Source organism: Vanacampus margaritifer, chromosome 11 (assembly GCF_051991255.1).
Source record: "Vanacampus margaritifer isolate UIUO_Vmar chromosome 11, RoL_Vmar_1.0, whole genome shotgun sequence".
Lineage (NCBI taxonomy): Eukaryota > Metazoa > Chordata > Actinopteri > Syngnathiformes > Syngnathidae > Vanacampus > Vanacampus margaritifer.
This window is the reverse complement of record NC_135442.1, coordinates 3,795,394-3,812,483: the sequence shown is the minus strand read 5'-3', so window position 1 is coordinate 3,812,483 and position 17,090 is coordinate 3,795,394. Positions and strand designations below refer to the sequence as shown.

The following is a 17,090-nucleotide window of genomic DNA, read 5'->3' as shown; positions in this document are numbered from 1 at the left end:
CTAAAGCTGAGCTGTTGTTGAGAACCATCCTATTTGAAAACCTCTCTCAAAACAAAAACTGTTATATAAAAAAACTATATAAAGCAACCACTATCTTTATTTATTATCCCAAAACACCAATGATTGGGGAAAAAACCTGTCAAATACATATATACACTTTGATTTTTATTATACAAATGATTTTATGCTACACCAATTAAGTCATTGCTTGTATAAACTACACCATTGTGAAAATAAATTTAAAAAAACGAATTCTCCTAGAATATAAAGAAAAATCTGATTGTTTTTACATGCGCAGTGGAAACAAGAATCCTGACTTTATTATATTATTTTAATATGAAATATAGGATGTATTGATGAGTGTGTGCATACAAAGAAGCAGTCAGGAGTCCAAGTGGGTTAATTTAATTTATACATAACATTTGACACACACAAAACAGACAGCGGCATTAACAGTCTCCATTTATACATGAATGTAGAAAACAAAAAAAAGGTCACTTTGATAGTAATATAACAATAATAATAATAATAATACTGTGTAGAATTTTGGACATTAGCACGGTGGGAAAGAAAAGAAGGTGAAGTAGGGAAATGGGAAAAGTACATACAAAAAATATGTATATCTGTATAAATATAAATTCACGATTAATATACATTACACGCACTCCTTGAGGGTACAAATACATACAATAAAATAAAATAAAAAAATCAGTCAACGATTGTCAGTCATCACTTTGTAACCCTAAAAAAAAAAAAAAAAGTCACACCTGGTTACTTATAAAGCTTTGTGTTGTCCTTTTAAAGGGCCAGTATGTCATAAACATTGTACCCCTAAATATTTTTGGGACTGCAAAAATGGAAAATGTGTGTTATATTGTTTTCTGCCCCTCTAACAGTCAGATAAGAACACAAAAGACCAAGTGCAGCAACAAGAAAAAAGAAAGGCCACAAGAAAGAGGCAGGCAACCCCGCAAGGGGGAGAAAAAAAAGGTGTCTGGATTGTCTATTTTGCAACACATATGAGGCACATTTTGTTTATCTAATAGCACAATTAATTGCCTATGCCAAATTTGAAAGTTCTCGGAAGACAAGGACAAAGTTTTTTTTTGTTTTTTTTAGCAACTATATTTATTATTTTTTATAATTTGGTAAGGGTGAGTTAAAAATGACTTTGGCAATTTTGATATTCAGGCAGGCAATTTAAAGTCATTGTCCAAGCATGCATGTTACAAAAAATAAAATAAAAAAATACACACAAATCATCCTGCCAGTTATAATGAGGGATTAGTTGAAATACTGACAAGTTCAATTACTTCTGCAGATTGTCAAAATTCATTATTAAAATATTAAAACTAAGATAAAGCTGCAGCACTTAACCATTACGTTGCAATATTTATTAAACTGTCTAAGATGGAGTATTAAGAAAAATGTGTAGAATTACGAAAAATATGTTAAGTTATGAGAAAAGGTTTGAAAAGTTTAGAAAATAGAGTTGTAATGTTTCAGGTATTAAGTCATACTGCTGCGACAGTTAAGTTAGTAGCCCTTCCATGCACGAATTGTGATTACCTACATCAGGATATTTTTCAAGATTCATTCAAATTTATGACCTTATTCTCATTAAACTAGGAGTTTTAAAGCAGGTAAGATAAATCTTTATTCTACTGATTTTTTGGGGTGGGGTTGACTATTTTTGTATTTGCTTCTTTTTTTTTTTTTAACGATAACTATTTGATACAATTAGTTTTCCCCTCATATGACTTGTCTTACTTAATATTGCTACTTATTTATTAAGCTTTAAAAAAAGAAAACAATATGTTACTGTAAAATTTTTTTCCTGTAATATTAAGACTTAATTTAAATTACATTAAAGCCTTTTTTCTGGTTTTAAAATGACACAAGTATTCATGTAATATTTAGACTTAACTTTCGAAATTACAACTTAATTTGTGTCATATTTTGACTGACAAACGATTCTCCTTTTTTCTTCTTCTTGGTAACATGACTTTTATACTCCTTGATGATTTTGAGCTATCACACTCAAACCTTGTGATGTTGTGGATAAACTCAGAAAACCCCAAAACAAACCTTGTGTATTTGAAAAACAAACAAAAAAAACGTAAGAAAAAAAAATGTTTACAAAATATTTCATCCTTTTCCAAACATGCCGTAAATCCACCACGTGGCCTCTCCGAGAGCTTGGCCGTGCTGCGTTCAGGGACCCGCCCCGACGTAGGACGGGGAAGGCTCGGCCATCTACTTTCCACATTCATCATCATCACTTTTTAGCAACAATTTAACAGGTAATAATTATAACAGATACATAACACTAATAAGCAGCATTTTGTAAGTGAAAAACACACACACACACACACACTGTAAGTGTATACATCTTAGATAAAGCAATGTTTGTACATGGCACTTTTCAATACTTTCAAATGGATATTAAGTGTTTAAGGGACACATATTGTATTGCACTTTAGTCATACGCATGTGTTTGGCTGCATTTTTTCCTTCTCCCTGTAATTAAGTTGATTTACTCTTTATAAGATGAAAATGAGAGGGGGAAAAAAGCCTGAAAATTACAAAAATACAGTTTTTTTATTTTTATTTTTTTAAATAAAATTCCAATCTTTCAAGCTGGAAATTTTCTGTGAAATTTCAATGCAGAAAAAAGTCAGAAAATTACAATGCAGTAATGTCAGATGTTTTTTGTTTTTGTTTTTTTTAAGAAAAAAAAGATCTCCCCCCCCCCTATTAACAATATATACTGTAACACTGCCTATCAAGGGCTGGCACACCCCTAACAGTTTGGGAATCGCTCGTCTTTCAGATAGCCTGTGGGGAATACGTATAGTGTATTCCAAACATATCTAAACTTCTCACAGAAGTGTCCGGCTTTGAATATTCCTGGCTTAAACTTCCACTGGTTAACTTCTGCGTAAATCTGTCAGCCCCTTTTTGAGTCACTTTGGTTCAGTCCTGCAACCCACCTGTTGAACTTGCCCAACTCCCTCTTCACATGTGGTATTTCAGTGTAACAAAACAAAAACACCTTGCAAAAGTCACTTTGGAGTGTTTCAGTCGTTTAAGACAAAAGGAAGGAAGGAATGGAATAAAGGCACTTGTGACTTTTTGACATTCTTACCAGAATCGACAACCGGCAAAATGCTTGCTTCTTGGTCCCGTGCAAGGAAGGGCGTCAGTCCGTCAGTGACAATTTAAACGTAGACCGGCTCGCATCCTTCCACCACGTCCTCGTCATCGTCGTTGTCATCTTCATCCTCGTCCTCTTCCTCGGGGCTGGGCGTCCCCTCGCTGTCCTCCAAAGGCTTGGGGTAGCGAAAGGGGCAGCCGTTGTCATCGAAGAACCTGCGGAAGGTGAACTCGTAGAAGGCGTGCTCCGGGTGCTTGCCATGGGGCGAACACAGGGCGTCCAGGGCCCGGGTGCTGTCCCCGCTGTCGCTCCAGGCCCCGGGGACGCCCTCCTCCTCCACCGGGTCGAAGTTGGACGTGTCCATGGGATGGGCGATCTTGGGTCGGTAGGGGGCGGGCTGCTGGCGGAGGTTGCTGGAGAAGTCCACCTTGCTGAAGAAGGGGTGCGCTTTGATCTCTCCGGCGCCGTTGGCACCCAGGCGGTCCTGGGCCGAGCAGCAGAGGCGCCCAATGATGTCCACGGCTTCCGGGCTCAGCTTGACTTGGGCGGGCACTTGTAGCGTACTCTCCCAGTTGATTACCTGGACATATATGTCATGGGTGATCATAAAGACTGATTATCTCATGGTGTGGGATGTATTAAGACTGATTATCACATGTTGAGCCATTCAATATTTCCTTCCTTTTGCATGTGTTCAATCAGTTATATTTCCTTGGTGATTTGCTTGGATGACGGTCAGGGTCAAATCAGTCAATTCATTTTTAGAACAATGGCATTCACTTCATTGAATGATGGATGTGTCTACAACATTATCCTACATTTCCTCCCCGGTCTCCTGGGAAAATGGCTATTTCATTCATTCATTTGTTTGTTTATTTTCTAAAATGGGACAGAACATATTCATGAACATTTACATAGGTAAATATAGCCGTTACTAATTTGTATCCCATGTCCCATTGGCCAGTGCCAACAATCGGGGTAAATACATTATGAAACCAAATCCAAATTATTTGATGCGTGTATGAGTGACTTAACGATGTTTTTGTATGCTAGTGATAGACAACACCGTGTTGTGACTTTTGTACAATTTGGGATATACGTAGGACCAGAACTGTCTGAGCTACCACCTTCCTTATACTCACCTTAATCTGAGTCTCTGTGGGAGTGGGTGCCAGGAAGGGCGGCTGCCCCACCAGCATCTCAAACAAGATCACTCCGACGCTCCACCAGTCACACAACTGGGTGTAACCTGAAGACACACACAAGAACCCATCAATCAGCACCTCAGTTGTTATCACCGCACAAGATGTGTTGTGGTGGTCCCACCTTTGCGCAGCAGCACCTCTGGAGCAATGTAGTTGGGCGTGCCCACCAACGAGTGAGCAAGGCAGCGCTGGTGTTGCCGATTGGCTCGCTGTTCCAGCGTCATCAGACGGTCGCCACAGCGGCAGTTGGACACGTCGTCCCAGAAGTCGCTAGGCTCCATGCTGTCCTGTCTAACATGGCTCCCTGGCGGAATGGGGCGAGGGCGGATAATTAACCACAAATATCGCTTTCAGGCTAGGGCCCACCTTTTATAGGCACACACTCTCAAAAGTCACAGAAATTATAGGGATGTAAAGATGGGGACCCCCAAGTAGACAACAATAAAACCTGCATGGTTGCACCTCACTTGCATTTTTTTAATTTAATAATGCAAAATACATTTGATCATTACTCAATTAATCAATGGATTAAAATAACTAATTGCTAAACCATAATAGAGGTGCAACAATTAATCGATGGCCAAATTATTACATTTACTATAAATTATTACTACTTTGAAAACAGATAAACATCATTTAAAGCCATTGTTTCATTTAAAATTGTCCAAATCATCTGATTTCAGTCTCTCAACTCAAAATATGCTCCTATTTAGTAGTCCCCAATAAAAGTAGACTGATTATCTTTGCGTTTAATCAAAATAAGACATTTGCAAACATCTGCTTTTACTTTAAAAAACAGCATTGACGATGGACATTTCCGAGAACCTTACCTTTTTGGTAGTACTTAGAGTTGTGGGTCCAGCGGAAGCCCGTGCACAGGCCAAAGTCCGTCAGCTTGATGTGTCCGTCCAGGTCGATGAGGATGTTGTCGGGCTTGATGTCGCGGTGGATGAAGCCCATCTTGTGGACACTCTCGATGGCGAGCGTCAGTTCAGCCACGTAGAAGCATGCCAGCGGCTCGGGGAAGACGCCCATGCGGATCAGCAGGCTCATCATGTCGCCACCGGGGATGTAGTCCATGACGAAGTACAGGCTCTCGCGGTCCTGGAAAGAGTAGTAGAGGCGCACCACCCACTCGTTGTCCGCTTCCGCTAAGATGTCGCGCTCGGCCTTCACGTGGGCCACCTGTGTCAACGTCCATTCGCATAAGAACAACCAGAAATATACTATTCACAAAAACTCTACCAATAAATGTCTTAGCTCAATTAAAATTACTTATATTTAAACAGTTGTCATCATCACGTTTTGATACCACAAGACAAAAGATTTAACATTTAACAATGGGTGAAAAGTATGAGATGTCACCTGGTTCCTGTTGAGGACGTCCTTCTTGCGCAGAGTCTTCATGGCATACAAGGCATACGTGTCCACTTTGCGCGTCAAGCACACCTCGCCAAAGGCGCCTATGCCCAGGGTCTTGATTTTGACAAACATGGACTTGTCCATCTTGGCACGTCGCAATCGGTTGTAGTTGGACTCCTTCTGGTTGAGCATCTTCCTCATCTGGCCCTGCTCCACCTCGGACAGGCCGGCCTGGGCAATGGGAACAGGAAGTGTCAAAAAATGCCCAGAAGTTGACTCATGGTGATACTTCAAGGGGAAGTCAAGTCAAAACTATTTCTTACGATAATGTTCAATGCATAAATATACAAAATACTAAACTATATTAAGCAGTACACAGTTGCTTTTGTTTTATTAAGGACTCAGAGCAACTTGCAGTGCATAATAAATTTCTTTGATATCCTCCATTACTACGCAACACTCAATGGAACTAATGCGAATATTATACTGTACTGTAAATAATTTGGAGTTAAATATTGTCTTATCAAGACACTTTGTTGTTATTGAAGTCAGATATTTGGTATCATGACAGCACTCTGTCTGACCTTAAAAAAAATGCCTTAGGAGGAGTTTAAAAGGGTAGAGGCCAAATTCATGGTATGCTCACCATGGAGATAAAGATCTCGTTGTCTAAAACAAACTCCCCAGGGGAGAATTCTCCAGATTTCAGGCTGTGGATTATCTGATAAGTACATTGCTATGGACTGTTGGTAATAAATCCCGCTTTAAGCGACAAAACCATCACAATGTTCATCTTGTCAAAAATGTCCCCGGTAGATATGGATGTTCAAAATGTTTACTATGTGTGATGCAAAAGCTTGAAGCAATTATATGACGCTTTAATACTGTTAAAGCTCCTCTTTCTTGAACTCACACATGGTCAGCCTCCAGCCATTCCTAAACTTAAATATTTTATATAATCGTGTGAGAACGCCAGAAACCGCCTGGGGCTAGATATTATATAATGCTGATACACACAGGTCCAGATGATACTGTTTACAGTAACCCTTACAATAAGGCAAGTTTGACGATTATTAAATCAATTTAAGTACTTTAAGTCAGGTTGAAAAAAAATAGAACTGGAAGGGTTTAGACCATGGGCCAAATCCATCTCCAGACTTACACCCTATAGAGGATGCATCAGAAGTTATACTCCGTTCTTCTCTCTCCTCATTTGATCACTTCAACCTTTTAGAAAAAAGCTCTCCAAAGATTTTTTTCACTCACTTTTCCTAGTTGAGGGCTTGCTTGCTTACTTTTTCTACTACCTATATATGTGACTAAGACAAACATCTTAATGTGTACAAATGCATACAATGGATACACTTGATTTTCAAAAGAAAACGTTCAGACTCTTATAATTAAGCTGTAACTAAAACAAACATATGGAATAGGCTAGAAAAAGTGCAGTAACTGACTTTTTGAGTTTTCATTGTCTTTAATTACCCCAAGTTGGAACCAGCTCGTTGAATATAAACAAGCGCAAGGCTCACTGGTACAGTATTATCTTTTATCTTGAACTACCTGGCCCTAAAATGGTTCCCTTACCTTGGACATTTCCTGTTCCAGCTGCAGCCTGCGGTTGAGCTTCTGCTGGTAGGTCTTCATGACGTTCTCGATGTGCTGTTCCATGTAGAACTTGAAGGCGAAGGGTGAGTAGGTCTTGATGCGGGATTCTCGCTTCTCCTCATCACGGCCGTTTTTCCTCACCGGAACTGGTGAAGTCTGAATCTGCTTTTTGTCTTTGAGCGTTTTTTCAGCCTTGCCGCCTTTAGTCTTCTCCTTAGTCTGCTGGGATCCATCATCCGTGGTTCCGCTACCACCGCTGCCGCTGTGTGTGCTTCTAGAAGCGGGACTACCGAGATCCGGAGCCCCACCTACAGCCCCCACGCCCTCCAGGGTCCCGGTCTCGCCAGGTGACATGATGAGATTCTTGGGGTAAGGTGGCGGTGGACAGCGGGGTTCCTGGGGGGGCTCCAGGGAGTAGGTTTCTTCTGGCATGTAGGCCAGTGGTTCTGTCGTTTCCTGGGCTTGGGCCGCCATCCAGCTGGGGTGGCACGGTCCCACTGCTGTCTTGGGTTCCGGTCTCATCACTCTAATGCTCTTGACAGGCTGTTGGATGGGTGGAGATGTCACGGCTGTGATGGTGTTGGGAGGACCCAGGGAAGGATCCTGTGGCGCGCTCATGGGAGGTCGAACCCCATTGGACACGGCGGAGCGGCTGTTGAAAGAATTGGCCCTGCTGGGCACCCGGACTTCACCCCTGAATGCCCCTTGAGGTTGGGGTTGTCTGGCTTGAGGGGCCCCTTCGGGACCTGGGGGCCCTGCCCAGTGGTGATCATACAAGTCAAGGTTGAGGCTCGCCCTTGATGGCGTCATCAAGCCCTGAGGAAGATCGGGAAAGTCCGCGCTCATAGGTGGCACACCGCCTGGGGAACGGGACATCATGTGGACCTGATGTGAGGTGGGGCTCGCCTGACGTGGGTGCGAGTGAGGGGCCAGGTACAGATTAGCGGGATAACCCCCCGCACCTCCTACTGGCACGTTCTGGCCCATGGGCGCTTTAGCTTGCATGTTGACATAGTTGTCCGGGGGCGCCATGGGGGGTGGTGCCATCTTATTCTGAAAGGAGGCAGTTCTCTTGACTCCGTAGCCTGCGGGCTCCATTAAGTGAGGCCTGGGGTGGCCATAGTCATAGTGGGGGCCGGGCACCTGGGCCCCAGGTGGCAGAGGTTGACCAGAGACATTGTAGCTCATCATGGGCCCGTGCTGCTCCATGCTACCAGGATAGCCTTTCTGCTGGGCCCCTGGGGCGTACATTGTGTTGGCCGGGCTAACCGTTTGAGGGGCCATTACTGGTGGGTAGTTACCCATGCTGGGTGGTCGACCCATTGGGTTGCCCATGGGGGGACCCTGTGCTGCTCCAGAGGGTGGCATCATGTAGTTCATGACGGGGGGAGCGCTCATGTAGGGTCTGGGCATCTCGCCTTCAGGACCATATCCGGCCACACCCTCATACATGGGGTGGTAAGGGGGCATGGCACCAGAAGCATCACCTGAGGCTTCCAGTGGGGGACGGTGGTCCATTGAGGGGGGCATGCCAGCTTTTCCTAAGATGACAACAAGCAATTTAACATTCAGAAATGTATATTTTCCACTTTGAATGCTATTTACAATGTTAGCAATGGGGTCAATTAAGATGTAGAACACCAAACGTCACAAGTGCGTACCTGGTGAAGTCTGCTTGATAACGCGCACAATGAGCTCGTTGCGAGGGTCCAGGTAGCCCATCTTACTAATGTATTCCAGAGCCGCTTCAATGTTTCTGCTTCCCGTTTGCTTCAGCGCCCGGATGGCCATTTCCTGTGAAAAAAAAAGATGCCTTATGATAGATACATTGTCATTTTTTTAAAAATGCCTTAAACGACCAACCATGTAAGGCTGATTATTTTTTGCAAGCCCCCTGCTGACTAAGGGGCCCCAACCATGTATAAGGTTATATAAAAAAGACGCCTTACTATATACCTTTTCTTTTTTAAACACCTTAGTATATATATATATATAAATAGTCGTATATATAAATCGTCGTTTTGGGGGAAAAAGAACGCTTTACAATATGGTTGTTTTTTTTAAATAAAGTTTTACTACTATTCATGATCATTTACAAAAAATAAAAAATAATCATCCTTACTATGTATACATGGTTGTTGTTTTTTTAAAGGGAAAAAAACCACCAGACTCTGTCAATTGTCATTGCTGCACTGCTAATGTGAAGGATATGCGGTTTGTGACAAATCTGTTGGCCCTCTGGGGACCCCTGCTGACTAAGGGGCCCAAAACAATTGCGTGACTTGCCTAATGGCAAACTACGCCTCTGCCTACTACCATCAATCACAGGGCACATATGGAGAAAGGCATCCATTCACATCGTCACTGAATGGGACCTGAATTCAACCTGCCTGCACAAAGATCAGCTGAGTGTTCTGCTACACCATCAATGATTGGCAACCCCAAAAATACTGCATGACATTTAATGGTAATACCTTAAAGCTGCAAGTTATTTCTAATGTAACCTATTTATGTAATCTGACATCTCTAATGTACCATATTACCATCAGATTTAATGGTCTGCCTTTATCTCATGTCATATTTACATCATATGCAATGACAATACTGTACATCTAATGTACCATATTTACATATACTGTAACTGCAATGTACTTTACTTCCATAAATAGGAAAGAACACACTTGTAACATGTTGACATCACTGTTACAGTTCTATACACGTTCCAGAGCACGGAAGGTTCTGTCTGGGTTGTTTGGGGAACAGATAAAAACATTCCTGTATCCATCTGAGAAATCCTCAAATCAGCATGTATCAGCAACAGATGGTCCAGGAAACACACAAACAGCACAAGTGGGTCAAACGGCTCAAGACGGGACGCGTAATTTGCGGTTTGGGAGTCATTTTTCTTCCCTTTTAATGTAGGTCATGGCTGAAAAAGACAAGCGCTCATCCATGGTCTGTCTCAGGAAAAATTCAAAAAGCAAAATATAGGAGGGAAATTGTCCGACTGACATGTGATAATCATTGGCGATAAGTGTTGTTATGGCACATGTGCAACGGTCGTCACAGCTGTGCAACACTGTGGGGCGAGGTCCATCACCGGACGGGAAAAACATTCCATTATAACGGATTATTCTCAGCCTCGGTTTTAGGATTTACGCTTGGATATGACTTTCATAATCATCATTCCTGGATGACATTGCGATAACGCGGCCTAAATGTTTTTTGCTAATTTTTTTTAAGCACATTCCAGATCTGATAAATCCAAGGGGGGTGGGGCCACCCAAAAGATTCCTGTGGGGCGGCCAACGCTGCACTTCTGCACTAACGGGAGTTTCCTGATATTAAAACTACACACCACCCAAAATATTCGAGTCTGATGCCTGATTTCTTTTTTTTTGCAAAATATTTGCCAGAACCTCCATTCATTTAATTCGTTTTAAGATCAATTCCAAGAGGCAAAATTCTCTAATCTCTAAACACAACATAAATGCTTTAAATTTTCTATTGGACAGTTGCGCATTGACAACAATGATCGTAAATGAGGATACGCAGGATAGAAAATTGATGCATTGCCATTGATTCCCATGAAGACTTCTGAACTTTAAAGTTTCCTGGAATTTTGCTCCCCTATCCCACAATGGGTGTCTGACTCCAACAGAAGCGTCACGGTATTTAGTCAGCCATGGGAAAAATGTTAGAAATGTTAACTTTGTCAGCTGTCGGGACACTTTTAACAAGAATTTGATAAGAATCTGACAAGAATCTCACAAGTCCTGGCGAGCAGGACGAAAGAAAAATTTGTGTTTTTGAGGAGTTCTATGAAACAAAAGCAATCATTCCTTTGGCTACTCGGTCAGCTGCTCGAAACTTCCAAGGAATTTCACAATTGGACACAGAAGTGAGATACTCGTATTATAAAAAGCACGCACACACATACACACTCAATGTTGGTCAAAAAAGACAGCCTATAATTTCTGATAGTCAACAAATTTGAGTGACTCCCTTTTAGATATGGTGTACTGTTTTGAAAACATCATTGCCATGGCAACACACTAGATGGAGATCAGCTGATGTGACCGCCAGCAGAGTGTTTGTATTGACTGTTGTCATAAACAACACATGCACACTTTTATCCCTTGGTGTATGAAGTGTGTAATAGGAAATGAGGCAAGGACGAAGGCCACGAGCTGTTCGAAAATACTTTTTTTTTTTTTTGGAGAAATGAGAAAACAAAACGCACAACGTAGGACTTATTATTATTTTTGACTGAATCAATGAAAAGTAGGGTGGCATAGGAGTGGAAAATAAAATTATGATAACTATTGCTATTGTGTTGCCGTGGCAACAGATGTTCCCCACCTTCTGCCGAACAGGAAGCAGAAATTCCACATATTTGCGATCTGCCTAATCTCAATGCGAATGTCACTCGGGCACACCCCCATCAAGGCCCCCAACACGCTGACTTCACAATTTTTTCCTCCTAACGGCAGTAATGGTCATGTAAGTCATCTGTTCCAGGGGTCAAGCTGGCACCATCATACTATAATTATATTATAGATTATAAGTACAAAGTTCTAAGCAACATTTTAACACGTAAACAATAAACACACACGCCAACAAGTCACATCCTGCGTCTGTTGCATAAGCGCCACCGACGTGGATTCCATATGCAGGAAAAAACACATACACATCCTACTTACAAATATATACAGTATACACACACACACACACACACACACAACAAATAGATTGAGACTGTAGTACCATACAGACTAATAAACACAAATACACTATAGTTAAATACACGCAGTATATAAGCACACAATACTGTAGAGCTACATATAATACACACACAGCTACACACACACACACTTTAATTAAGCTACATATAGTAAATGTTCTAATACACTTTTTTTTTTTTTTTTTTTACAGTTCTATACCCTTTCATTACACACATAGCGTACATAGGCACAGAGTTTTTCATGTGCTGTCAATGCGTGGCATACCGCTCCCACCGTCCTCCCCCCTCTCTCCCCCTCTAAAACATTTCCTCCTCGAAGGTTATGCAACCAGCCACATTGCTGGCTAATTTGCAGCTGAAGAAGTCCGGCGAGGAGAAGACGAGGAGAGCCGATAAGATGTGCACTTTATCGCGATATACACGCTTAATACACACCAATTACAAAAACTACACGCGCACACGCACACACAATACACTCATTTAACACTTAATACACACACAATGTAGATGTCATATAAAACATGCATATATAAACCATACACACACACACACACACAAAACACAGGACACAACACTCATAGCACAATATTCACAAAACATACACAGGCAAAACAAATGCGGTACACTTATCCATACACAAGCAAACACACACAACAAAACAGCACGCGCATCAACACAAAACTCACCCAACACACACATGCAACACAAAAACAAACACAACACAGAGATGCAAAACTTACCAATCACACACACAGGACACATACAAAAACACACAAAAAAAAAGACTCAACCTCACACTCATCTGGAGACAAATGATTTGGATTTTGTGAACCATTTGACGAAATAAAATGGAGTACTATTTTTTTTTTTTAAACAGTAGGGGGTCATGGGGATGTGTGAGGAGGCCGGTTCATTACTGGTGGCGACGACAAGGAACTGATCCGCCCTGCTGCCATTGAATGTCGACTTCCTGCTTTGACAATGGCGACAGCAGCATGCAGAGGGCCAGGAAATGGCCACCATTGTATAATCATGAGAATAAAGGGGCTGTCCAATTCATTATCCTAAACTAGCAGTTAGCTGAACAATTTACAAGTTAAACTATCCCTGACCCTAATGTTGATGCTATCCTAACTTCAACTCTACAAGCCGTTAACTTGAACCAAATGCTGATGTAATCCTAACCTAAACGATGCACTAACCCAAGCAGGCAGTTATCCCAAAATTGGCAACTATAATAACAAAACAAAATCTTGAACTCACATTAGGCTAACGTTAACATCAAGCTAACTCAGCCGTTGAACGCTAACACTCACTCGGAGAGGAGAAAAAAATGGAAGTCTGTTACAAAGTAAAGACATTAGTGGTCGTCTCACCTGGTCACATCCGGCATTGACGAGCTCCTGCAGCATCTGCCGGTTGACCTCGCCGGCGGGGTGCCCAGACCCCGACGAGGGTCCCGACTCGTTGGCGAAGGGCATGAGTGACTTGCGGATCTCGCGCAGGGCGCTCTGGTAATTGTTGAACTTCTGCGGCGGTCGCACGGGCTGCTGCCGTCCGGCCGCATCCTTGCCGCCCTTGCAGTCGGCGGGGCGGCCGGCGCTCTCGGCCCGCTGGCTGCCCCCGTGCAGGGCCTGGCTCACCAGCTTGGCCGGCTGCTTCAGGCCCTCCTTGATCTCCTGGAGCCTCTGGCGGGTGTTGCCCACGTAGGGCGCCGCCGGGAATGTCTTGGGCCTCATGGCCGTGGGTCAGGCAGCACAGTTACAGCTCTTGGTGTCTGACCTAATTAGATAATAAAGACTATCCTGTAGTAGATCTGAGATTGGTCTCGCTTGTTTGTTTGTCTGAGGACTCGGGGTAGCGGCGGGGGTTCTACAGGCGCTCCATGGTGTGGCTTTCAAGGCTCGGGTTCCAGCTTATTCCAGGAAATGCAGCCGCTCGCATTGGTGCCGCTGAGCCAAATCATGATTCTGCCAATCTGCTCCTGCGGAAGGAAGGAGGACGGTAAGGAGTTAGCGGCCGGTCCGGTTTGCCACACAAAGACAGCAAAAAAACAGACGTGGGACCACAATCCAGCTTAATAAAGACGGCAAAAGATGGAATGGCAAGTGCCCACGGAATGCAGAGTGTCTGCCTTTGGTGACTCCTACTCCAGTGGAGTCCGTAAGCCTTTCACTGCATACTCGTGCAGCGCGGTCATCAGTGAATACCCGACAACCAACCGCGGAGGGTGCGACACGCCAGACATGCAACGGTGAAATGAAATACCGCAGTTCAGCATAGGGCTGAATGATTTTGAAAAATATTCAAATTGCAATTTTTTTCCCCCTGAACATTTCAACTGGAATTTAATATGCAATTATTTTTTTGAAGGTCCTCTTACCATGTAATTTTTCACACAAGTAATAAATCTGTGATCTACAATAACCAGTATTACAAAAAACAATACGTAAAAAACATGTTTTGGTTTTATAGGTTAGTCTTAGGTTAAATGAAAGGTGAACAAATCATTAATTAATGTGAAAAATCTTCTTCAATTAAGATTGTTAATAGGGCTGGGTAATATATTGAAAAAATATAAATTTTGCAATATTGGCCCATGCAATATGCATAGCGCAAAGGCATGCAATAAGTTTCATATGGAATTGTATGTTTTTATCGTAATTTGACCAGTCAGACGACAACTTAAATATGTATCACCAACCATTAGTTAAACATTATCTAGGGTAATTACATGAAATAAATGTCACTCTTATATTAGATAATTAAAATATTATTTCTTTGGGTACATGTTGAATACCGCAATATCGATATCGCAATATTCAAAAACGACAAATGGTTTTCCAATATCGTGCAGCCCTAATTGTTCATTTACAGTTTGACTTAAAGTCTTTCAATTTTCCTTATATTCCGTATATCAAATCAATATTCCATATGGAAAATACTGACAAAGTTGACATCTTATACCTGAAAAAAACTCAGAAGTCGGGGGGCACTTGAAAGTCAAAGTGCCACTGTACATAAAAAAAACTAAATAAAAATACTCGCTGACATAAAGATGGAATGCGTGAAAGTGGTAATAAGAGCTGGGGACGAAAGTCTGGTGCTAATATTTCTGTAACACGGGGGGTCAGCCAGAGGTGATCGCAGCCAGCCGAGGGCTAGGGAGGGGCAATCGTAACACACAAGAGGCCCTTGAACTACTAAGCATCAGGGCGGGTGGGCAGACAAAAGGCATGGTTTCGGGTCGCCGTAGGGCTCCCGGGCACCGTTTTGTGGGATATTATGTTGTGTGATGTGCCTCATTTTCAAAGTTGATAACGTTTAATGGGAATTAACAGGAATTTATGAAAAAAATGTAAATGCAGTAGACCCCCCCCCTCGGCGCACACACCTTTTTTTACGGAGGATAGGGACAAGAACAGACCACAAATAGGGAAAATCAGACTATTATTAACAGCCATTATAAATGTATTGAAGAAAAAATATAGATCAATATAGAATCTTTTTTTATGTTGAAAAAATGAGTTAAAATCCAAGATATTTTCCCACAATTTTCTAGCCTTTACTGTATCCAGGGTGATGGGCATGCTAAATGAAAATCTATCAACAGGTGGGGGTACAAACAAACTGGACTGGTCATCAGACATTTATATTTTGACAGCCAATCGCATTCACAGCTATGTAGAGTCTTCAATGAGCCAGAGTACCGGGTCGTTACAAGTCCTGGGTCTTCTTCGCCTCTGTGGAACATCATCTATTCTTCGCCCACCCTGAAATAAACCCCCCAAAACGTGGCTGGTCTGGAAATAGGAATGATGAGCAGCTGGACATTGCCGCTCGAAATATTGACACGCTGATCTTAAATAGTCCGCAATACATACCAAGCCCTCAACTATAGACTCTGCACAAATGTATTAGAAACAATATGCTAATGTTGGTGGCTTAAAGTATATTTCCTGAGTATCTGTAATGTCATTTTCAGTCGACAGCAAGTGGCAAAATGTGTTTTTAAAGGTGGTAATTGATCATGATAAATAATCAAGTTATCAAATTAATTATAGACAAAATATTAACTTTTTACTGCTGAAAAAGGCTAAATGAGTCAAGTATCCCTTTAACCCAAGGGTTCAAAAGCGAGAGTGAAAACACTGTGTACCCTCCAAACTACGATACTTTAACATATCATTGCTTTTCAGTGCTCCAGGGTGAAAAAGGTGAATTGTTCAAAGAGTTCAAAAACTGAACTTTGGGGGACACTCCCAAACAGCCTGACAGTTTATCCTTAGAAATATGGATACAGTACAAGACAAGCAAATCACATTAAAACAATAATCGACTGTAAGAAGATGAGTTGCAAGGACCATTGGGTGCTTTTTGCACCTTTCTAAATCCAAAAAGGGAAACGTACAGTGAGTGTCAGTGACAAACACAGTACACCCCTAAAAGCACCCACAACTACTTTTCATTTAATTTAATGCATCAACATTCTAGACACAAACCAGGATTTTAGCCCCACCAACAACCCCAATTTAGAAACAACACCATGAAATGATTACAAGTTCACAGTGACCATTTTGCGTGGAGAAGCTAAAAACAACAGGGTGAGCTAAGTTGCTAACTAGCATCCCCCCACCCCCGTCCCCTTCACGCAGGACGGTGGAAAAATGTTGAAACCCAAGTTCGCTTCACTTTCAGGTCGCTCGGTTTGCCTCTTAAAATCGGAATTAACAGCACAAACTTTCCACAAAGTGATGCGGAATCGCCATTTTGTAACGTTTGTCGTAGAGAAGACCACCACTGGCAACACCAGCACCCCCTTCCTTCCCCCTCCCCAAAAAGTACAGTCCACCTACCATGTGATGGAAAAGGAGCGATTAAATCTGCGTTACAGTGGTTCTCGCTGGGCTTTGGGAACTCTTGGTCGGTCTCAGAAGAGACGAAAGAGAGAAGAAGGAGAAGAAGTGATGGTAGCAGCCTCCATTTTCTTCAACAGGCTGAAAGTCAAGTAAAA

General features: G+C 42.2%; 1 protein-coding gene across 1 annotated transcript; it reads right to left on the bottom strand.

The window, feature by feature from the left end:
- Positions 1-389: 389 nt before the first annotated feature.
- On the bottom strand, positions 390-17,090 carry lats2 (large tumor suppressor kinase 2). Its single transcript, XM_077580404.1, has 9 exons — positions 16,933-17,090; positions 13,453-14,060; positions 8,994-9,126; positions 7,312-8,873; positions 5,728-5,955; positions 5,193-5,547; positions 4,484-4,666; positions 4,300-4,406; positions 390-3,737 (listed from the first exon to the last, which is right to left on the bottom strand). Exons 2-9 carry the CDS (start codon positions 13,813-13,815, stop codon positions 3,222-3,224), a joined length of 3,447 nt encoding a protein of 1,148 aa, XP_077436530.1. The 5' UTR covers positions 13,816-14,060; positions 16,933-17,090; the 3' UTR covers positions 390-3,221.